Raw genomic sequence first — 24,330 nt, 5'->3', positions numbered from 1 at the left:
CCAAGGACTCTTTCCATAATGGAAAAAGGAACTAGTGTAAAAAAATTCACCAGTACAGCCAATCTTTTTTTTTTTTTTTTTTGGAGACAGGGTCTTGCTATATCACCCAGGCTGGAGTGCAGAGGTGTGATCACAGCTCACTGCAGCCTTGAGGGCCTGGGCTCAAGCGATCCTCCCACCTCAGGCTCTTGAGTAGCTGGGACTACAGGTGCATGCCACCATACCTGGCTAATTTTTGTATTTTTTTGTAGAGATGGAGTTTTGCTATATTGCCCAGGCTGGTCTTGAACTCCTGGCCTCAAGCAATCCTCCTGGCTGGGCTTCCCAAAGTGCTGTAATTACAGGCATGAGCCACCACAGCTAGCCTTCATTGGTATTTTTTACTAGCACATTAAAAACACCCAGCTAATAAGCAGAGAAAATCACAAGCCTCTTAAAATTCTGCTTGTATGCTTTTCCTCCTTGCTGGACTGTTAAGAGTTGCAAACAAAGGCAATAAGGAATTTCACAAAAGAAATGAGAGACAAAACAAGGAACGATCAGTAGTTTGCTAAATGCCCTGTTTATTCTGCAAACAAGGCTTAGAAATGTATAGACACAATTTGTAGGTTGGAAGATCTCTGTATAGTTATGACTTCAAAACTATACTTCACAAAAGCAGTAATGAGGGCAGCTTAGGAACACATTAACCTACCATTGTTTTGTTCACAGCAAACACAGTGAGAATAGATTCCTAAGGCCTGTTTCTCTAGGTGACTGTCACATTTTGCTGCTCTAGTCTTTAAGAACAAGTGGAGCCTTCACTTGAGCCGCCATTTCCTTGCCGTTCAGGGCTTCAACAATTGCAAGTGCAAACTCAAAGCTGGTCCCAGGCCCACGGCTTGTAAGAATCAGGCCGTCCTTTTCCACCCGATTCTCAGAGTAGGTGTAATGACCTGCAAAGCAGAAACAGAAAAGGTGACATCCTAATGGGCTATGTGACAAGAGAGAGGATTACTTACCAATTCAACTCACTATTATAGCATGTAACTAGCCATTCAAAAACATCTACTCGGCACTCCAAGCTCTTAGAAGCCCTCCACAAAAGTATTTTTAAAACTGTGTAGAGTAGAGGCTGAGAGAAACCAGTCAGAATGAAGTATGTGTAAGTTAAACGCATCTGCTAAACTTTAAGTGTTGGGGGAGTGTCAGTGAATGACAGTTACATCACTATTTTACAACAAAGCTCAAGTGTCAATTCAGAAGTGCTGGGGGATGGGTGACAGGGGTACAGCAACGCTGAAAGCAGAAGCCACCGGGATCAACCTGTGGTGGCACACACACCCTGATGCCTCAACACAACAACAGCACAGCATAATGGAGGCAGATATGCATGTGCATGTGCAGGTAGAAACATTCATTCTCAAAGACTACTTTCCTTCTGTATCCCCACACTGCCATGCCCTCCAGTTGATTATTTCTTGGCAAATATAATATGAAAACTGGGATTCTTAAGCATGAATGCCTTGAGCTCTGCCCTCCATAGCAGGTAGTCACCAGTCTCTCCCACTGTACACAGGGCCTAACCTCCCTCCCCACACCCGTCCCTATCACTCTCCCACCTGGAGTTTCCCTTACTCAATACAACAGGTTCTCTCCTGCTCCAGGAAGAGCTCAAGGGCTGCTCCCTCCACCCAGAGACCAGCTCTTCCCAGTGCCTTGCCCCTTGGGTTTCGGTTTGGGTATCAACAAAAACCCCTCAAAGAGGGTATCTGTGACCACCCCCACCCCCCCAAGTTAGGTTCCTCTGTTGACTCTATCACTGCATCCTTTACTGCCCTCCCAGCATTGGCACAATCTATCACAATCTATAAACATTTCATTTCCTTGTTTAATGTTTACTCTTTAAAGGGCCTGGGCCTTCATCAGTCCGTCTGGCCAAGGATATCCATGGCATAAAGGAGGTTCCCCTGAAGGGTGAGGTCAAGGCCACCAAGCACCATTCTTGACTTGATCTCCTTTCTGTACCTTTCCCTTCCTTAAAAGGGGAAGAATCTGCATGATTATAGCTCTCCCTCCCAGCTGTGCGCCCCTTGAACCCATCCTAGCACCCAAAAGCTAACTCTTCAGAGTGCAAAGTGGGGTATAGCCAGTTCCCCATGGAAAGCCCTTGCCAACTCTCCAGCACCTGGTCACACTGAACTCCATGTCATGGAGCATGGAGCCCTCTTCGGTCTGGCCTTTGCACAGAGACTGGGCTGGGACCAGAAGGGAGAAGGAAAGGAACCTGCTGTCTGGGTGGGAGCTGGTGGTGCCTGCACTAGGCTGGTGACAGTGATCCAGAGGAAATGAAGGTTTGCAATGAAGGACTAGGTGAGGAGGCTTTAAGGATGACTCACAGCTATCTGTCCCAGGTGACTGGGTGATGCTGAACCACTCAGTGACGTGGGACACAGAACAGATTTAGGGAGGGGGAAGTAACAGAGCTCCTCCATGAACTCGTGCTCTATCCTGATGCACCAGCCACACAGGCAGGCGGGTGGCTCTGGCCACCAGAGCTCACCACTGTGCCTGAAAACACCCCGAGGGCACAGCTTCCTCTTCTTCCTTTTTCTGTTCCCAGTGCCAGGCACTGAGGAAGAGCTTAGGAAACATTTGTTCAACGAACACACAGAAAAATTCATCCAAAAACCTCCCTTCAAACAGAAAAAGAGTGCTTCTGCTATATGAATGAGCTTTTGAAACCACGCAATATTCACCTCTTTTCCGAGGAGATTAACAATGACTACAGGAACTTTATGTCTTATATGTCACTAAAAAAACAAGCTACCGGCTGGTCAAAGGCGGTGAGTTATCTCAATTGATCGCTCAGTCAGTTACTCCCAGCTGGTAGAAGGTGGTGAGTTGTCTCAATTGATCGTTCAGTGTACTCCTTGTTCTATTCTTTCTCCCCTTCTCACTACTGTGCTTGACTAATCTAAAAATTTTTTTAAATCAGGTCACTCACCAAAATAAACCAATAGAGTACATCAAAAATTTTCAATTTAACTATTGTAGTGAAAAAAAAGGATCCCTAGTTTGAGAGAAAAAGGTTTTCATAATCTGGCCTCATTTACTGATGGTTAAACCAGGCCAGGACCATTTCAAATGCTAACCTAGAAACCGGCTGGGCTAGGTCTTCCAGAGTGACTGTGAGACGCATGGCTTAGAGTGGGACAACACGAAGCACAACTGTAAATGGTTCACTTGACAGTATCTTTGTAGCTAAAACAGGGCTTGAACTGGCTACATATGCTTAAAGGTTCTATGGTTCTTTTCAGTCTTTTAGCCCAGCAAAGCAAAAGGTTTATGGTTGCCAACTGCTGCCACCTACTGGCAAAGACAGAGCATGCACCCCGCCAGCGCCAGGAAGGTGCAGTGCAAACTTAAGGCTGGAATTGTGACCCTACAGTGAATTCAGATTTTACACCTCCCATTCCAACCAGCAGAGGGCATTGATTTTGTTTGTTTGTTTGTTTTAAACCAGACTCCAAGTCTTAAAGTCTCTTCAAAGAAAAATCAATGGGAGCCTGGGCGTGGTGGCTCACGCTTGTAATCCCAGCTACTTGGGAGTCTGAGGCAGGAGAATCACTTGAATCTGGGAGGCAGAGGGTGCAGTGAGGTGAGATCGCACCACTGCACTCCGGCCTGGGCGACAGAGCGAGACTCCACCTCAAAAAAAAAAAAAAAAAAAAAAAAGGCAAGGGAACACAGGTCAGCTCAGCAAGTATAAGCCTGGGGGCCGAGGCCAGGATGCTGCCTGTTTTGCAAATGCAGCTTCACTGGCACAAAGCCACCCTGCGCGTTTAGTACTGTCGGAAGCTAATGTGGAGCTGCAACAATTTAGTAGCTAGCAGCCAGAAAGCTGAAGTCCTGGAAAGCCTGCAGTATTTACCACCTGCAGGCCTTTGGGGAGCAGTTGGTCGACCCCTGAGCAGGGGAGTTTCTCACTGTGTTTGCTGTGAACAAAACAATGGTAGGTTAATGTGTTCCTAAGCTGCCCTCATTACTGCTTTTGTGAAGTATAGTTTTGAAGTCATAACTACACAGAGATCTTCCAACCTACAAATTGTGTCTATACATTTCTAAGCCTTGTTTGCAGAATAAACAGGGCATTCAGCAATTTGAAACCCCTCTGGTTTCAAATCCCGGGTCTGCCATTTAGTGGCTGTCTGACCTCTCTGAGCCTCACTTTTTGGTAAAATGAGAATGACACCAACCCACCAAACAAACAGTACTAAGCAGCGGTGGTATGCAGTGGCATTACAGAGGCTGGGTGAGGGCAGCCTTTTCACCAGCAATCCTGAAGCAGGTTTATCCTCAGGCAATGGATGAGGAAACAGGCTCAGAGAGACTAAGGAACCTTCCCAATGTGAGTGGGGAAGCTGGGGCCACACCATGATGCCAGGCTCCAGAGACCCTGCTCTTCACTGCTCAGGTGTGGGACCAAGCATGCGGATGCCATAAAACAGTGGACAAATGAGAAAGAAAACCAGACATCAGTTATAACTTACTTATTTTAAAATCTGAGGAATTAAAAGACTATGGGGGCTGGGGCTCGTGGCACACACCTCTAATTCCAGCATTTTGGGAGACCAAGGCAGGAGAATCATTTGAACTCAGGAGTTTAAGTACAGCCTGGGCAACATAGGGAGACCCTGAATCTACAAAAAAAAAAAAAAAACAAAACACTATCCCCTTCAGATGGGATTGCTTATCTCAGGAGAAACTGTCACATTGATCTTTCAAGCTCACGATGCAGAAAAGGGCCTCACCCAGAGCAGACCCTAAGTGGCCACTGCAGCTCTACCTCTCAAAGTGTCCTGAAGGGGTAGACATTTCAAGTATCCATTTCTTACAATAGGGGTTACTGACTAAATCCAATGCCTAGTAACTTAAACGTGGGTGGGAGCCTAGCTACCACAGAGCAGGGGAGGGGCAGGAAGGCAAAACTGGATGCAAGGCAGAGGGCTGGGCTTGAGCTCTGGCCGCAGTCTCCTTGTTTGTGAAGCCAGAATAATATCACCTGCCTTGCTAGGCACTGGAGACCATGAGGCTCCACCAAAATAATGTAGGGGAATGTGTTTTTTGTAAACTCCGAGTGTGTGAGCATCAACAATCTGATATTTTTCTATGACTGACTAACCTCAATGTTTTTGAGGCACTAAAGGAAAACAGATGCAATAGGCATACCTTCAGGTAATGCAGGAACCTGTTCTGCTAAATCTTCCCTCTGAACAGATCACAAAGACAGCCCAGTTCTGCTCTTTCCAACTCTCTAAAATCCCTCTATCAGCTTAAATTCCTATATTTAAAATGCCCAGAAACCAGAGCCTTTTTAAAAAGTACCAATTTTCCTGCAGATAGTTTTAATAAAAACATAGTATCTTCCTAAGCAACTAAAATAAAACCATGAGCAGGGCACAGTGGTTTACCTCTGTAATCCTAGTATTTTGGGAGGCCAAGCCAGAAGGATCACTTGAGGCCAGGAGTTTAAGACCAGCCTGTGCAATATAGTTAAACCCTGTTTCTAAAACAAAATTTAAAAACTAGTCAAGTGTGGTGGCTCCTGCCCATACTTCCAGCACCTGGGAGGCTGAGGTGATACAACTGCCTGATCCCAAGAGGTGGAGGTTACAGTGAACTGAGATCACACCACTGCTCTCCATCCTGGTGACAGAGCGAGCCTCTGTCTCAAATAAATAAATAAACCAACCATGGATTTTCAGAAAAACACTGCTCTCAATCAATATAAGTGTATGAAAAACGTACAACACCAAGAGAGAACCCTGATGTAAACTGCGGACTCTGGATGACGATGTGTCAATGTACGTGCAGATTCTGGTGCAGGATGCTGACAGCAGGGGAGGCTATGCTTGGCTGGGGGTGGGGTGGGGTGAGGAGTGGGTGAAGAAGATGGGAATTTCACTGTGAACCTAAAACTGCTCTAAAAAGGCAAAGTTTAGTAATTAAAAAACATGCAGTATAATGAATTATTGAGAAACATTCAGTTTACCCTGCCCCCATGGCTCCCTTGCGGAAGTTACTTTTAGTTTGTAATTAGTGGTAGGCAGGTAATAGCTGCCTACCTGGTATTCCTGAATTACGTGTATATGTGGAACATCTGTGTATTAATAATCACCTGTCAAAGAGCAAATAAATGCATGGATGAACCTCTCTGCTCAGGGCCTTCAGCCTGGAGAGCCGTCAGCCCCACAGGCTCTCAGGCTGTTGGTCCCCAGGAAAGATCCACTCTGTTGTGCTGTCTGGGTGTCTGCCTCTCAAATACCTTTATCGCCGCCTGGGTGGGGGTCTCCCAACCCAGCGGGTTCTCAGTAATGAAAAGTGCATCACTTTTAAAAGGGAGCTCAGTTACACTCACAACGGCATTCAAGGATGTTCATTATGGCATGACTTACAAGGGCAAAACCACCTCTGTGCCCACCCCCAGGAGAAGGTTACATACAGCATGTCACATTCCAACACTGAACTAGCAGCTGCACTTAACAGGATGAAGCAAATCTAATAAATCTACATGTGCTGTTAAAAGATAACATAAGACATGACACTAAGTTAAAATGCAAGCTGCGGAACAACACATTTAGATCTCATAGTTAAAAAGGATAATGACTATGTGCAGATAAAATTCTACAGTTATACAAGAAACTTTTTTTTTTTTTGAGATAGGGTCTTGCTCTGTCCCCCAGGCCAGAGTGCAGTGGTGAGATCACAGCTCATCACAGCTTTGACCTCCCGGGCTTAAGTGACCATTGCATCTCAGCCTCCCAAGCAGCCGTAACTACCAGTGTGCTTCACCACGCCTGGCTAATGTTTTCTGTATTTTTAGTAGAGATGGAGTTTCACCATGTTGCCCAGACTGGTCTCAAACTCCTGGGCTCAAATGATCCATCTGCCTCAGTCTCCCATAGTATTGGGATTACAGGTGGGAGCCACTGCACCCAGTCTACAAGAAACTTTTAGCAGAAGTTACCTGTGAGAAGTAGAGAGGGGCGGGAAGACAAAGGAGAAACATTTGTTTTTACTTCACATCCCTTCTCTAATATTTCCATTTTTAATCATCAACAGAAGTTACTTTTATAAAAATAAATTAGTAAAAACTAAATGTCTAGCTGATATTTAAAAAGAAACACACCAGCAAGGAAGTATGTCTGCAACTGGTTCTCAGAGCAATGTCCATTTGACTTTGAACTGGGGGTCAAAGGGCATACTCTGAAACTGCTGTGGAGATTGAAAGTTTGCTCTCAGGCAGCTGGCTAAGTATTTAATCAAAATGCTAGTTAACTTATTTCATTAATATTTTCACCTGCAGTGATCCAGAATCCAAATGGCCATTGGTGCTGGCCACACACCCCACCCATTGTACACACAGAGGCTGGCAAACACTGCCCCTCCAGCCCACAGTGAGTGGTGTCTCCCACCACACCCTGGCCCACAGAGAATCTCTATGAATTAGATTCTAGTTGAAAAACAACATTAAATGACAGGTTTTTTCTTTGTACATTAAAATACAGGCATATAGGCTGAGCACGGCGGTTCACGCCTGTAATCCCAGAGCTTTGGGAAGCCGAGGTGGGCAGATCACAAGGTCAGGAGTTTGAGACCAGCCTGACCAACAGGGAGAAACCACACCTCTATTAAAAATACAAAAATTAGCTAAGCATGGTGGCAGGTACCTGTAATCCAAGTTACTCAGGAGGCTGAGGCAGGAGAACTGCTTGAACCCGGGAGGCGGAGGTTGCAGTGAGCTGAGATCACGCCACTGCACTCCAGCCTGGGCAACAGAGTGAGACTATGTCTCAAAAAAAAAAAAAATACAAGTATATACTTACCTCCGTTCATCATTTTGTCTTTAGCAAGCGGATGTGTTGTAACTTTACTTCCAAAACCTATTTCATGAGCCAACAGAGCAGTAGGACCTAAAAACAAAAACGAAAAGATATAAGTGCAGATATAGAAAAACACCATGTTTAAAAAATTGCAACACTGCCTGGCATGGTGGCTCACACCTGTAATCCCAGCACTTGGGGAGACCTAGGAAGAAAAACTGCTTGAGCCCAGGACTTCAAAATCAGCCCGGGCAACACAGACCCCTTCTCAACAGCAAAGTAGACTTAAAAATCAAGAGGCTCTTACCAAACATACTGCTGTGATTCTGAAATAAAACACTTCTTAGTATGAGGGATAAACTGTGTTTATAAAAAACAAATTGCTGAGCACATCTGGCAAAAGCACAGAAACTCCAAATACTTCAAAAACCACTCAAGAAGATTTACCTTGACACCAGCAGAGCATACACAGATAAACAAAATGTGCTCATTTCTCTCCTCTCCCCCACCGCCAGAACAGAGACCAAATGTACCAGCAATCCAAAGGAGGGGGAGGTCACTGAGGGGCGGGCTCAACTTCTTACCTCACTCTCAGCAAAGAAAGATTTAGTTACATGCTAAAGTCAAGTAGTACTCTTGAGTTTCTGGATCTTATTGCTCTTTTATAATTTTATTTTCTACTTGAAAATGGGAAATTAACACTAATTCATCCACCTATCCATCCAAACACAGAAGGTGGTAGGATTAAAATGAAAGCACACTGCCCCTGAAGGCGATACCCTGTGAAGTGCCTGAAGTGTGAGATATAGAGGCGCTAGCATCACTTTATGAAAGCTACTTATGCAAAGAACCACATGGAAGTGTCAGTTAATGAAGTCTTTCAAAATGGGCAGGTCCTAACTGAATATTTTTATTTGAATGTATTCAGTAAAAAAATGGCCAACTTCAGGGAAAGTCACAGCATACTGCGTATGTAATGGTCCTCAAATAAGGATTTTAAAAAAGCTATTTTATTCCTTTAGTTGTTACTTCATCTTAAAGCTTTTTACAAAGTATTTATTCTGCCTTTTTATCTAAGCACACATATAAAAATTCTTCCTAAGGCCTCACATGACACCCAGAAGAATATGTTTCAGAACAGCACCCTGCCCTTGGAAACGCTCAGGGTGCTGTGGGCAGCTAAGATCCCATGGCACAGTCTGTACACTTTTGGTGTCAGCAAACCTGAGAGGTCTTGGTTTTACTGACCTTTCATTTTTCAACAAGACTCCAAGGAAGGAGTTATATAACAAACCCACAGGCTACTCAGACCGTAGCTGTTACAAACAGGAAGATCACACAAATATTACCTAGTTATATAAGCTTTCTGCCTAATAATCAGGTATCAGTTTCAGACCAAGTCCTGATTTTTAGCTCTTAAACCAAAAGCCTCAAATGTTTCTTCTCCACATTACTTTCTGCACACAAGACAGCTGTGTATAGTAGCAAATTTTAAAAATCTGTAAGAATTGAATAATTTCACTCAGTTTTTATTTGAATGAATTCATAAATTGCCTTTAATTTTTATTTGGTAAAAGTTTAAGAAGAAATTCCTACATCATCTTGTATTTTAAAGTAAACTTTAACAGATGATTGTACAGTGAGGATTGGCGAGTGAGAATTTTTAGGTTGCTCCCTTCAAGGTGGTAAAATCACTGCTGCAACGATGTGAATTTACATTACAGTTGAATGCAGGAGTTTACGGATGTCTTTATTGCTCATCATAATAAGCTCATAATTCCTGCTTTCTGGGGCTTCAGAATCCTATTTGGAATATCAGAGAAGAGACGATTCACACTTGTAGGACCTGGGATTCTGATGGATGAAAACACTGCACTATGGTGGATGCGGAGGGTGCAGCTGACCACATCCCCTTCTGCAGCCAACAGCACCACCCTGTGGTGACTTACAAAATGACCACCTCTGCCAACTCCCCAGCTCCTCCAGGTGGCCAAGACCTGGGCATCGTAGCTGAAAATTGTCCACTCCAACTCCACACTTCCTTCCACTCCCCTACTCAAAGTAAATCTTATTTAATTTTCTTCTCAACACAGACTCCCTTCCAACTTGCCTTCCTCATTCACTCAACATTAAGGGCTAGACTAATATTTTTTGCGTTCAAAACGTTTCCAATTCCTAACTGCAACACTTCAGAAGAATAATCTTATTTTTCCGTTTGTCAGTTTAAAAGATCCAAATCTCTACCATCACTCCTCGGTTCCATTCCCATCATCTTCCTCTCAATTAGCTCAGCTCATTATCACACTTTTTCCTATATTTGTGTAGTGCCCAGAACAGTGGTGCAGGATATCCAATAGTATAAACACACTGCTAGTGTTATTTTTTCTATTTTTAATTTTTTTAAAGAGACAGAGTCCTGCTCTGTCACTTGGGCTGACATGCAGTGGTGTGATCATCACAGCTAACTGTAACCTGTCTCCTGAGTAGCTGGGACTACAGGTGTGCACCAATACACTAGGTTGATGTTTAAAAAAATTTTTCTTGTAGGGGTGGAGTCTCACTATGTTGCCCAGGTTGGTCTTAAACTCCTGGGCTCAAGTGATCCTCCCACCTCAGTCTCCCAAAGTGCTAGGATTACAGCTATGAACCACCTCAGTCAGCCTATTTATTTTTAAAGTTGTTTTAAATTATTATAAGGCCCATGCTTCTTAGCATGGCATCTGAGGTAGCCTGAGCACAAAGTGACCCAGATGTGGTTGATCTTTTTTTTTTTTTAAGACAGAGTCTTGCTCTGTCACCCAGGCTGGAGTGTAGTGGCATGATCTCAGCTCACTGCAACCTCCGCCTCCCGGATTCAAGCGATTCTTCTGTCTCAGCCTCCTAAGTAGCTGGAACTACAGGCATGCATCACCACGACCCGCTATTTTTTGTATTTTTATTATCTTATTTATTTTTTTGAGACAGAGTTTCACTCTTGTTGCCCAGGCTGGAGTGCAATGGTGCAAATATAGCTCACTGTATGCTCCACCTCCCAGGTTCAAGCGATTCTCCTGCCTTAGCCTCCTGCATAGCTGGGATTACAGGCATGCGCCACCACGCCCGGCTAATTTTGTATTTTTAGTAGAGACGTGGTTTTACTGTGTTGGTCAGGCTGGTCTCATACTCCCAACCTGAGGTGATCCTCCCACCTCAGCCACCCAAAGTGCTGGGATTACAGTTGTGAGCCACCATGCCTGGCCGCGGCTGATCATTTCACTACTTTTATGGCACAGAACAAACTGACATGCAGTCTTTTCTTTCAGCAGAATCATAATGAAACAAATTCAGCACAAACTCTTACTTTCTTCCTTTGGTCAAAGCATCTAGGACTGAGGTTTGTTCACAGCAGAAGGGCCAAAGAAAACCAAACTCAAGGGATTTGTCACTTTCTCTCCAGAGGGGTGCAGCTGCTTGGGCTGCAGGGACTGCATTGCCCTTTGGCAGAGATAATTTCGGTGGTCACCTCTGTGGTCCTTCCCAGCCTCTAATGCCACAGTTCTTAAACATTTAGGTCTTAGGATCCCTTTACCTTTTACGTGGGTTATATCTATGAACATCTGCCATATTAAAAGTTACTTTTTTTTTGAGACAGTCTTGCTCTGTCACTCAGGCTGGAGTGCAGTGGTGCCATCTCAGCTCACTGCAACCTCTGCCTCCCAGGTTCAATAGATTCTACTGCCTCAGCCCCCTGAGAAGCCGGGATTACAGGTGTGCACCACCATGCCCTTAATTTTTGTATTTTTAGTAGAGACGGGGTCTAACCATGTTGGCATGGCTGGTTTCAAACTCTTGACCTCAAATAATCTGCCTACCTCGGCTTCCCAAAGTGCTGAGATTACAGGCATGCACCACCACGCCCAGCCAATTATTTTTAATGGCAAAAACCGCCAATTACTTTTGCACTAACCCAATAAAACTGGGAATTTTTTTTTTTTGAGATGGAGTCTCACTCTGTCACCCAGTTTGGAGTGCAATGGCACGATCTTGGCTCACCGCAACCTCCACCTCCCGGGTTCAAGCAATTCTCCTGCCTCAGCCTTCCAAGTAGCTGGGATTATAGGTGCGCACCACCACACCAAACTATTTTTTATATTTTTAAGTAGGGATGGGGTTTCATCATCTTGGTTGAGCTGGTCTCAAACACCTGACCTCGTGATCCACCTGCCTCAGCCTCCCAAAGTGCTGGAATTACAGGTGTGAGCCACGGTGCCCAGCTAAACTGGAAAACTATTAAAACATGAGAATAGATGCTCAAATGATGGCATCCTTCTCTGATGTCACTCCTGAAAGAATGAGAAGGAAAAAGGCAAGTAACACTTTGTTTGAAAGACATGGTCTCACTCTGTTACCCAGGCTGGAATGCAATCATAGCTCACTGCAGCCTCTAACTCCTGCCCTCAAGTGATCCTCCCACCTCGGCCTCCTGAGCAGCTGGGACTACAGGCACGCAGCACTGTACCTGGCTAATTTTGTTTGTTTGTTTGTTGAGATGGGGTCTGGCTATGTTGCCAAGGCTGGTCTCAAATTCCTGGCTTTCAAGAGATCCTCCTGCCGTGGCCTCCCAAAGTGCTCAGATTACAGGCATAAGCCACCACAACTAGCCCCTTGTTAGTATCTACTTTGACCTTGCAAGCGCTCCAAAAGAACTCTGAGAACCACTGATCGAATATATCAAGTTCCTGGGACCTCTGGCCTGTAACTTCTTTTAAAAAGCCTACTGTATTAACAAAATAACAACATGTTTTGATGTTGATGTTTACTAAACCATCTTTCATTCATTTGTTTATTCATTCAGTCTTCTGACAAATATTTAATAAAGATCTACAAGAAAGGTGCTGGCAGAAATTACAGCATGGGAAAAAATCAAGATGGGAGAACATCATCTGATATGAAAGCAACAAGAATGGATTTTAAAATGGTTATGAGAAAATAAAATAGTACTGAGGTATTATGATGAGAGGACATCTGTGAAGCACCAAATGTCCTTATTCTAAATTATGTGGCAGATAATATGGTGCCTAAGATCACTAGGTACTGAAAGAATCAGAAGCTCCTGGGAAGCCAGCAGAAAACACCGTGGGGCTTCTGAATCTGCAGAGCAAGCACGGGGCAGAGTTGTTGTGTTGATGTCTGACAGATTCTTGCTGACTGTGTGCTGGCACAAAGACTTTCTGGCACAGAGATTTGCTGTAACAAGCTGTTTACTAAATTCCAGAGGGCCTTGTTTTCCTCCGAGTCAACCAAACACGGAAAACACCAAGTTTCACAGAATGTAGACCAAAGGCAAGGAGAGGCAGAAAACGGAACAATTGTCCTCATTTCTGAAATGACACCAACTTGATGCCACCCAAACTAAATACACCAACACAGATGCCCTGCATGCTTTATGAAGGGGAAGAGCTATTTGGAGTCAAACTATCAAATGAAAGGCTACCCCACCCACCAACAACATTGCAACACAGACTGCCCCTGCGCGTCACCTGCACAGATGGCGGCTATCAGGCCCTTCCGGTTTTCCTGTTCCTTCAGTATCTCCTTCACAGCAGCAGACTGGTGAAAAGAAAACAAAAAATACATCAAGTTATCATTATACCACTACCCAATCACTCACTAGGAAACTTGGGAAGAATCTGATTTTAGCTTAACCCACAAGCTCTCTGACCTATTTTCCAACAATATTTCTAAATCACTGGTACACAAATAATCAAAGTGTATCTATATTGTTAAGCCCAAGTAAGGTATTTCTTCGAAGAGAAACACATTCCCCCACATTTAAAGATCAGAAAAGAAAGCAATTTGACCCCTGCCATTTTGTACTCCAGGGAGAAAGAAATAGAAGAGAGGGAATGTGGGGTTTTGGGTGTTTTCAGATGGCAGAAAGACAGACTCTAGCAGGAAGCAACCTCTTGCATCTGACTCAACCCATTTCTAGCAGCCCCAACTCTGCCTGTGATGTGCCCCTCACCCTGGCCTCCGACTCCTCCCATATGACTTAAAAGGAGGAACAGCAGTCTCTGCTGATGGCATCTGTCATTCCTGCTGGTAGCTCTAGCCCCATGACCTCCCCCACTTCAGACTGGTAGGTAGAGTAGACAATTTGCCCTTCCCAAAACACAAAATCTGATTCTTTTGTTGGTGGAAAAAAATGAAATAATCTTACTTTGGACTATATTCACTGAAATTTGTTCGTAACTGTTCCGCCAATTCAGCTTACTTCCACGGCAACTTTTGTGTGTGTGTGTGTGTGTGTGTGTGTGTGTGGATGAGACAGGTTCTTGCTCTGCTGCCCAGGCTAGAATGCAGTGGTGCAATCCCAGCTCACTGCAGCCTCAAACTTCTGGGCTCAAGCCATCCTCCCACCATAGCCTCCCGAGTACCTGGGACTACAGGTGTGCACCACCATGCCCAGCTAATTAAAAGAATTTTTTTTTGGAGAGATAGGGTCTCAATGTGTTACTCAGGCTCGTCTCAAACTCTGCGCCTCAAGCAATCCTCCTGCCTCAGCCTCTAAAAGCATTGGGTTTACAGGCATGATTCACTGCACCTGACCTCCACAGAAAATATTAAAAATGTTTTTTTGAGACTGGGTGCGGGGGTTCACACCTATAATTCCAGCACTTTGGGAGGCCGAGGTAGGTGGATCACAAGGTCAGGAGTTGAGACCAGCCTGGCCAACATGGTGAAACCCTGTCTCTAATAAAAATACAAAAATTAGTAGGTGCGTGCCTGTAATCCCAGCTACTGTGGAGGCTGAGGCAGGAGAACTGCTTGAACTCAGGAGGCGGAGATTGCAGTGAGCTGAGATCGTGCCACTACACTCCAGCCTGGGTGACAGAGCAAGACTCCGTCTCAAAAAAAAAAGTTTGAGTTAATGCTACAATACCATTTTGTTAATTTTAATTGTTTCTATTTTATTCACAGTCTCCTCCCTGAATTATCTGAATAATAACAAAATCAACAGAATATAAGCAGATGCTATTGAGGTATAATTGAATAGAATTTTACCTCAGATAAATTCTGTGCACCCAGATTACCTCCTGGTAGAACCACCACGTCATATGGTCCCTGTAACAGTTTAAAACATAAAGAAAACGAAAATATTTCATTTCAAATGAGCATTAAAGTGACAGTCCAATAATACCTTCCTATTTTAAATGTGGGAAATATAGGAGATAGACTAAACATCTGCCAATGGAAAAGTTAAATAAATTAACGTGTATCCGTATGATGGAATGTTGTTTCAAACCTGTATACCACTATATTAAAGGATGTCCACACTGTGGAGTAGCTGGGGTAGTATAATCTCCCCCCTGTAAAAGACAGGGATATATGTTTGTGTGTAGATGTATGGGTGGTAGGTGTATAATCATCACAAGCACCCCGACCCCACATATTGTGTATACATGTAGTCACAAAGCAAGACACTCTAGTTGCTAATGGGAGTAGTGTGGGATGGGGCAGAAGGAGAATGAGAATAGGACACTTAACATTTCGACTTTGTCTATGTCCATATTGTTTGAATTATTCTTCAACAAGAATGAAGCATTCTTCTATTTAATATTTTCTATTAAAAAAATTAATAGAAAAACAGGCTGGGCATGTCTGTAATCCCACCACTTTGGTAGGCTGAGGCGGGCAGATTATCTGAGCTCAGGAGAGTTCAAGACCAGCCTGGACAACATGGCAAAACTCTGTCTCTACTAAAAATACAAAAATTAGCCAGACTTGGTGGTGCATGCCTGTTAGACCCAACTACTTAGGGGGGAATGAGGCAGGAGAATCGCTTGAACCTAGGAGGAGGAGGCTGCAGTGAACTGAGGGTGCGCCACTGCACGCTAGCCTAAGTGACAGAGCCAGACTCTATCTCAAAAAAGAAAAAAAAAATTAATACAAAAAACTTTATGAAGTCAAAAAAAATTTTTTTGTGCCTTTTACTTAAAAAGTTACATTTTAACTTTAAAAAATGTAACGGGGGAGAATTTTAGTATCCCCCCTCAAAAAAATTCCTAGAAATCTAATCAATTTCAAACTTCCTGAAATTACAAAATGGAAATTTTGTATTGTACTTTAGGATGTTAAAAAGAGGTTTAAAAAAATCTAGTCATTAAACAAATTACAAAATAAAAATGTATTATGTATTTAGTGCAATCTATACTTTAAAAATTATTTAGAGACAGGGCCTCATTGTCACCAAGGCTAGAGTGCAGTGGTGCAATATAGCTCACTACAGCCTTGAACTCCTGCGCTCAAGCAACTCTCCTACTTTTGCCTCCCCTGTAGCTAGGACTACAGGCATGCATCACCACGGCCAGCTCATTTTTCTATTTTTGTAGAGACAGGGTCTTGCTATGTTGTCAGGCTAGTCTTTGAAACTCCTGGGCTCAAGTAATCCTCCCACCTCAGCCTCCCAAAGTGCTAGGATTTCAGGGGTAAACCACTGTGGCTGGCTCAGAATCACTTTTAAGACCATAAACATCCTACTATTGATGGAAAACCAAGCAAAGCTCAAAACTCAAAAGAAAATATGTAAAGTATAGAATTTGTTTGACTCCTTTTAGAATCTGCACTGAAAAATAAAAGCATGCAAAAGGTAACCACTTCCTCAAAAAACTCAGTAAACAGAACTACCATGTGGTCCAGCAATCCCACTATTGAGCATGTATCCAATGGAAAAGAGATCAGCCTACTGAAGAGACACTGGCACGCCCTTTTCACTGCAGCAATAGTCACACTAGCCAAGATATTAAATCAACCAAGTTCCAACAACAGATGAATGCATAAAGAAAACGTGGCATTTATACACAATGGAATACTATTCAGCCATAAAAAAGGAATGAAATCTTGTCATTTGTGGCTATAAGAATGGAACTAGAGGACATTCTATTAAGTGAAAGAAGCCAGGAACAGCAAATTAAACACTGCATGTTCTCACTCACATGTGAAAGCTAAAAAAAATTGACCACATAGAAGTAAAAAGTAGGACAGAGGATATTAGAGGCTGGGGAGGATAGAAGAAAGTGGGGATAGGGAGAGATTTGTTAAAAGATACAAAATTATAGCTAGATAAGAGGAATAAGTTTCGGTGTTCTATGCCCCTGTAGGATGACTATAGTTAACAATCATATATAGTTTCAAGTAGCAGGAGAATACTGAACATTCCCAACACAAGGAAATGATAAATGTTTGAGATGACGGATGTGCTAATCACTCTGATCTGATCACTATACATATGTATGGAAACATCATGTATCCCATGAATATATACACTTACTATCTATTGATTGAAAATAAAGGTAACCACTGTTTTAAAATACCCAGACACCACATGACAAAAACACAGAGATGAAAAAAAATTATTATTAGTTTTGAGACAGGGTCTCGCTCTGTCACCCAGGCTGAAGTGCAATGGCACACTGAAGTGCAGTAGTTCACTGCAGTCCTCAAATTCCTGCGCTCAAGCAGTTGTCTGGGCTCAAGTCATCCTCTTGCCTCAGCCTCTTGAGTAGCTAGAACTACAGGCATGCATCCCCATGCCTGGCTTTTAAAATGTTGCCCAGGCTGGTCTCAAAACTCCTGGCCTCAAGTGATCTTCCCACTTTGGCCTCCTAAAGTGCTGGGATCACAGGTGAGCCACTGCACTTGGCCTAGAATATTTACTTCTGCTTGTCATTCCTTTTTTTTTTTTTTGAGACGGAATTTCGCTCTTGTTGCCTTGGCTGGAGTGCAGTGGCATGATCTCGGCTCACCACGACCTCCTCCTCCTGGGTTCAAGTGATTATCCTGCCTCAAACTTCAAAGTAGCTGGGATTACAGGCACCTACTACCACGCCCAGCTAATTTTGTATTTTTAGTCGAGACAGGGTTTCTCCATGTTGGTCAGGCTGGTCTCGAACTCCTGACCTCAGGTCATCTGCCCGCCTCAGCCTCCCAAAGTGCTGGGATTACAGGTGTAAGCCACTGCAGCCGGCCTGCTTGTCATTTTTAATTTATTTCAACAAATTATATCTAAATACCAACAGTCTAATTTTCTACAATCCAGTAATGAAAAATCTGAACTTATTAAAAAGGATTAAACTTTTTCCTATGTATCTGAGGACATTTCAGCACACGGAACCACACTCTAGGTTCCTCAGCAGTGCACAACCAGCCATTTGTGAGCCAATTCTACCTCCTTTCTCACCATGACTCTGCTCCCAGAGGGCACAGTCCACACTCCTGTCACCCTGAGCCCACGACAGAGTGTGCAAAAGCACCTGTGGGGGAGCATGTTTTGAGGAAAGGGATGCTAGCTTCGAAAAGTGTCCACCGTCCTTAAAGGCGAGAACCGTAATTCTAAAGATATTGAAAAAGGAACACAACTAAAGTAGAACTCTAAGCGTAGCTTTAGAAAAAAGAATAATGGCCAGGCATGGCACATGCCTGTAGTCCCACCTACTTGGGGGATTGAGGTGGGAGGACTGCCTGAACCTGGGAGGTTGAGGCTGCAGTGAGCTGTGACTGTACCACTGGACTCCAGCCTAGGGGATGGAGCAGGACCCTGACTCTAAAATAGAAACAAACAAACAAACAAACAGGAAATGTGGCAATTGATTTACATCAGGTAAAAATGTGCAATAGGAGGCAAGGACACCTGTATAAGCCGGAAGAATCCTGATGGGAAGACAATGCAGCCATCAAGCTAAGCATCAACCCACCCATCTGGCCACACACCCACCCAGCCACCCACTTAGTACATTCAGTATCAAGCGATTGCCACATTCTATGGATACAGAATAGAAAGACAAAGTCCTCACCCTCTTAATTTGTCAGGGGAAGACATTCAAGCAAAATAATTTTCTAAAATGAGTCTGTGCTGACAATAGTCTTAGATACAGTAAAAAAACATTTCAAGAAACAAAGAAGCCGTATGAAGGAGTAACTCCATGTATGGATTACAAACCTCTTTTTTTGCATCTTCAAGACTGGCATCAGGACAAATCATGACATCACGGCTACACTGTACTGGGTCTTTTCCAGCCAGACCTGCAACGGTGACCTTTATCTACAAGAAATATATTATCATGATATTTAAGAACACTGAAACATAAAGAGTAACACTGTCTTCAAAAAAAAAAAAAAAAATAGGAGGAGATGGGGCCTCACCCTGTCACCTGGGCTAGAGGGCAGTGACATAATCATAGCTCACCGCAGCCTCCAGCTCCTGGGCTCAAATGATCCTCCTGCTTTAGCCTCCCAAGTAGCTGGGGTTACAGACATGAGCCATCACACCTGGCTAGAGTAACATTTACACAGCTGCCCTGTTTGAAAGTAACATGGCAGGAAATATTGCACCAAAACTGTATCAAATTTAAACTAATACGTTGGCTAAATATATTTAATAACTAGGTCTGCCCTGGTTTGCCTGGGATAGAACCACTTTATAGCTGCTGCCCTGTACGCTGTGTGACTGGAACACCCTTTCTCCCACAAATGTTCTGGTTTGGGTGACCAGTTATATGATTATCCTATTAATGACTTATCTTGCAAGTTTACTATTGCCATTTAAACCTCATGGTATTTTTGTAAGACAGAAATGCAAGTCAAAATATTGAAATACTACTTTATCTTTCAAAAAATTTTAATGAGCTGGCACTGGGAAAGTGGGAATTTTCCTACACTGCTGGTGGGACTCCAAACTGGGACACTGGAGAGCAACTTGGCAAAACCTAATCATGCTGACTAGGGGCCATCCTTCGACCTAGTAATTCTACTTTTAGATATATAACGTGGAAAAACTTCCACACATTTGCGCAAGAAAACCTACACAAGAACAATTATTACAGAACTGTAATGCTGTAATTAGAGGAATGGGTAGATTGTGGCATTGAGTGCAACACCAAGCAGCAATTTTAAATGAATAAACTGAATTGACATGTATCTTCATTTGTGAGAACCAGAGGAGTATAGGGTTAACAGACTCTAGGGCCAAACTGCCTGGGTCTGAGTTCTCGCTTTTGTACTTACTATGTGACGTGGGTATTTTAGTGTCTCTGTGCCTCAGTTTCTTCAATCATAAAATGAGGATGGCAATATCTAACTCACAGGCAATACCTAACTCATGTTGTAAGGTTTATAAGCACTTAGAATGATGCCTGGCACAGAGTGAGTTCTACTTCAGTGTTCACTATTGTTAGATATAGAGAGATAATATATAAACACTCAGAATGAGAACCATAGTCAACTGCTACCTTAAAGACATGCATGGATGGATACACAATAGTGCGAGGAGAGCAGTTATCTTTAAGGAAGGAGGAAGGGGCACAGGATTGGAGAAATTTACAAAGAAGGCTTCAAATATATTTATTTGAAGCAATTGCTCTTTAAGAAATGAGGCTGAGGGGCCGGGCATGGTGGCTCACACCTGTAATCCCAGCACTGTGAAAGGCTGAGGCGGGTGGGTCACTTGAGGCCTGGCGTTTGAGACCAACCTGGCCAACATGATGAAACCCCATCTGTACTAAAAATACAAAAATTAGCTGGGCATGGTGGTGGACACCTGTAATCTCAGCTATTCAGGCAGCAGAGGCAGGAGAATCTCTTGAATCTGGGAAGTAGAGGTTGCAATGAGTAGAGATCATGCCACTGCACTGTAGCCTGGACGACAGAATGAGACACCATCTCAAAAAAAAAAGAAAGAAAGAAAGAAACGGGTCTGAGGACAGTGGGGTGGCTCACGTATGTAATCCTAACACTTTGGGAGGCCTGAGGCAGGTGGATAACTTGAGCTCAGGAGTTGGAGAGCAGCCTGAGCAACATGGTGAAACCCTGTCTCTAGAAAACATACAAAAATTAGCCAGGTGTGGCAGCATGCACCTGTAGTCCTAGCTACTTGGGAGGCTGAGGTGGGAAGATGGTTTGAGCTGAGGAGGCAGGGGCTGAAATGAGCCAAGATCATGCCATTGCACTCCAGCCTGGACGACAGAGCTCAAAACAAAAAAGAAATGGGTCTGAAGGAAATATGTCAAGACATTAACAAGTGTTAAATGTTGGCAGTGGATCAACAGGTATTTATTCTTAAGATCTCTGAAATTTTGTGTATAGTTGTAATATTTCACAAAGCACTATGAATATTATTTTATTCGAAATGATTTAAAAATCCAAAAATATGTAACAGGATGGCTAGAAATCTGTGTGGGACTTACCCCAGCTCGCCTCATGACATCTACAGGGATGACGGTCTCCATTTCCTCCGCTCCTTTAGCCAGGATGACCAGAGCTCTTTTGGAAGCCATTTTTATGTTTTAAAGGCTTAAAAAAAAAAGTTTCAAAAAACTTTCAAGGCAACCCTGGAATACCACAACATTTAAAGTTTAGGAACGTTTTCAAGCAGAATTAAGTACTTCCTAGGGAAATGGTTCTGACAGACAACTGAATATAAAAGCAGCAGTTTAGGTTAAGGTTGATTTGCATAGAAGCTTTCATTGTTTTGAGAAGAAAACACAGTGAGGGCGTTCCGAGGTGTAGTGTTGCTTAGAGTTTTCTACCATGTTCTCTTAAATCCAACTTTAATAATATATTGCAAATGGGCTTTTCTAAAATACAAGTACGTGGGTCTCACATTTCACACAATGCGGGCGGACAGTCTTCTCTGAAGTATCAGTTCAGAGAAAAGATTAAACTGAATTTCATGGGCAAAAATTTAAATATGGTCTTTTGCAATTAACCTGTAATTTTTTGGAGGGGATTTTTGTTTTTAGTTCCAATAACCGTACTAAAAAATTGTGTGTGGGGGGGTCAACGGTGTTAAATGTCTGAACACACTTTTTTTATGACTGAGAAAGATGGAAATCCGCCTCACTGATGTTAACCCAACTTCATTCTGCCTCTCCGTGCACAAAGTTCTCACTGCAAACGACAGCAGCTCAACGAGGTTCTCAATTTTTTTTTTTTAGCCTATTTAAGGTTATCTGGAGATTTACCGTCCACGCAAAACAAAACGAGTTTCATAAAAACGGTTTCAACAAGCAGGATTAGCCAGTTCCATGCTGGGCGAGAGGTTAGGCAGAAGATTCTGGACGCTTCAGCGTTGCTACCACGCTGGCGGTCAGTCAAATCCAACGCCAGCGACAGGACCCGACTGGAAGGCCGGAGGCGAGGGCGGCCCAGACCCAGGCCCCGCGCCAGGGCTGACCCAGCGGGACACCGTCCAGCGCCCCCACGCCGCCAAGCGCCACGGCCCAGACACGCGCCGCGCCCCCGCTGGCCCTGATCTGCACCCCGCGCCTCTTCCTGCGGACGCGGCACCCCGGCCCGTCGGGAACCACTCACCCTATACCAGGCCGAAGGTGGACGCGCTCCAGCACGCACGCGCGCCGCCCGGCCTCCCTCAGCCGCACATTGCGCAGACTCGCGCGCCTTGGCGTCACACTGCGTCAGGTCCGGCCGAGCCTACCTCGGACCGAGGCGGGGGTGGTGCCGGGGAGTTTCTAGTTGAACAGGACTGAGTGAGGCGGCTGGCACCCGGATGGAACCCTCTACGAATGGCACAGTCTGGCCTGCCCGGGCGCCCGCAGTGCCTAACCGTCTCCGCGGCCACCGGGGATGAGGAGCGGGTCTCTGGAGCGGCGGAGGCACACGATGTGCCGGCAGAGGGCTTTCTTTGTTCGCGCTGCGTTTACTTCTGTTCCCTCTGCGTTGTTCCTCCTTCCTGGAGGGCCTTCCCGTTTCGCCCGTGGCCTGTTAGGACTCTTGTCCAGGCCTCTCTGGGCCTCTCCCCACGCCTGGTCTCCGGATCTCGGGCGACTCTGCGCATTTATTCACACCCGATGTCTCAGGGGTGTGTGTTTTTTTCCTTAGCATTGTTTTTTCAGCATCGTTTTTCCTTGTGCAGTGGCGCGATCTTGGCCCACTGCAACCTCCACCTCCCGGGTTCCAGAGATTCTTCCTTAGGCTCCCGAGTACCTGGGATTATAGGCGTGCGCCAATACGCCTGGATAGTTTTTGTATTTTTAGTAGAGATGGGGTTTCGTCATATTGGCCAGGCTGGTCTCGAACTCCTGATGACCTCAGGTGATCCACCGGCCTTGGCCTCCCAAAGTGCTGGGATTACAGGCGTGAGACACCGTGCCTGGCTGATACTTGCCTTTCTTTGCCTGGCTTGTTTCACTTAACATAATGACCTCCAGTTCCATCAATGTTGTTGCAAATAGGATTTTATTATTTTTTATGGCTGAATAGTAATCTATAGTGTATATTTACGTTTTCTTTATCCATTCATCCATTGATGAACACTTCTGTTGATTCCATATTTTGGCTGTTGTGAACAGTGCTACAATAAGCATGGGAGTGCAGATATCTCTTTGATGTACTGATGTCCATTCTGTTTTGGTTTGTTTTGTTTTTTAATACTCTCCATCTTGCTCTGTCACCCAGGCTGGAGTGCAGTGGCACCATCAGGGCTCACTGCAACCTCCGCCTGTGGGTTCAAACAATTCTAGTGCCTCAGCCTCCCGAGTAGCTGAGACTACAGGCGTGTGTCACCACACCTGGCTAATTTTTGTATTTTTAGTAGAGACAGGGTTTTACCATGTTGGTTAGCCTGCCTTGAACTCCTCACCTCAAGGGATCTGCCTTCCTCAGCCTCCCAAAGTGCTGGGATTGTAGGCATGAGCTATTGCTCCCAGCCATTCCTTTCTTTTTGATATATACCCAGTAGTGGGAGTGCTGGAACATACGGTAGTTCTGTTTTTCATCTTTTGAGGATTCCATACAGTTTTCCATAGTGGCTGCACTCATTTATATGCTTGCCAAGAGTGTATGAGGTTCCTTCTTTCTCCACATCCATGTCCATGTCGGCATGTTATTCCCTTTTTGATAAAAGGCATTTTAACTGGGGTGAGATGATAACTTACTGTCTTTATTTGCATTTCTCTGATTCGTGATATTGAGCCTCTTTTCATATCTTTGGCCATTTGTATCTCTTCAGAAATGTCTATTCAGATCTTTTGCCCACTTTTTTTTTTTTAAGAGATGGTGGGGGTTTCACCATGTTGGTCAGGTTGGTTTTGAACTCCCGACCTCAGGTGATCTGCCCACCTCAGCCTCCCAAAGTGCTGGGATTACAAGGGTGAGCCACCTCACCCACCTTTCCCACTTTTAAATTGGATTGTTTTCTTGCTATTGAGTTCCTAATAAATTCTAGTCATTAGTCACTCATCAAATGAATAAATTGCAAATAACTTTCTCCCATCCTGTGTGTTGTCTCTTTGCTTGTTTCTTTCTTTTTTTTTTTTGAGACAAGAGTCTCACTCTGTTGCCCAGACTGGAATGCAGTGACACAATCTCGGCTCACTGCAACCTCTGCCTCCTGGGTTCAAGCAGTTCCCTGCCTCCGCCTCCTGAGTAGCTGAGATTACAGGCACACACCACCATGCCCGGCTAATTTCTG

General features: G+C 44.2%; 1 protein-coding gene across 7 annotated transcripts; it reads right to left on the bottom strand.

The window, feature by feature from the left end:
* Window positions 1-543: 543 nt before the first annotated feature.
* Window positions 544-22,282, bottom strand: PARK7 (Parkinsonism associated deglycase). 7 transcript variants are annotated; one of them, XM_009000364.4, is made up of 7 exons: window positions 22,212-22,282; window positions 21,086-21,229; window positions 18,844-18,945; window positions 14,910-14,969; window positions 13,385-13,454; window positions 7,869-7,955; window positions 544-935 (listed from the first exon to the last, which is right to left on the bottom strand). In XM_009000364.4, the coding sequence occupies exons 2-7, from the start codon at window positions 21,173-21,175 to the stop codon at window positions 775-777; spliced, it is 570 nt and encodes a 189-aa protein (XP_008998612.1). In that variant the 5' UTR covers window positions 21,176-21,229; window positions 22,212-22,282; the 3' UTR covers window positions 544-774. The 7 variants fall into 7 exon arrangements, with proteins under 7 accessions (XP_008998612.1, XP_002750288.1, XP_008998611.1 ...); XM_002750242.7 differs by having other exon boundaries at window positions 21,086-21,191; XM_009000363.4 differs by having other exon boundaries at window positions 21,086-21,191; window positions 21,705-22,246.
* Window positions 22,283-24,330: the final 2,048 nt, after the last annotated feature.

The sequence above is a fragment of the Callithrix jacchus genome, chromosome 7 (genome assembly GCF_049354715.1).
Source record: "Callithrix jacchus isolate 240 chromosome 7, calJac240_pri, whole genome shotgun sequence".
NCBI classification, from domain to species: Eukaryota; Metazoa; Chordata; class Mammalia; order Primates; family Cebidae; genus Callithrix; species Callithrix jacchus.
The sequence above is the reverse complement of the archived record's forward strand: the minus strand, read 5'-3'. Positions and strand labels throughout refer to the sequence as shown.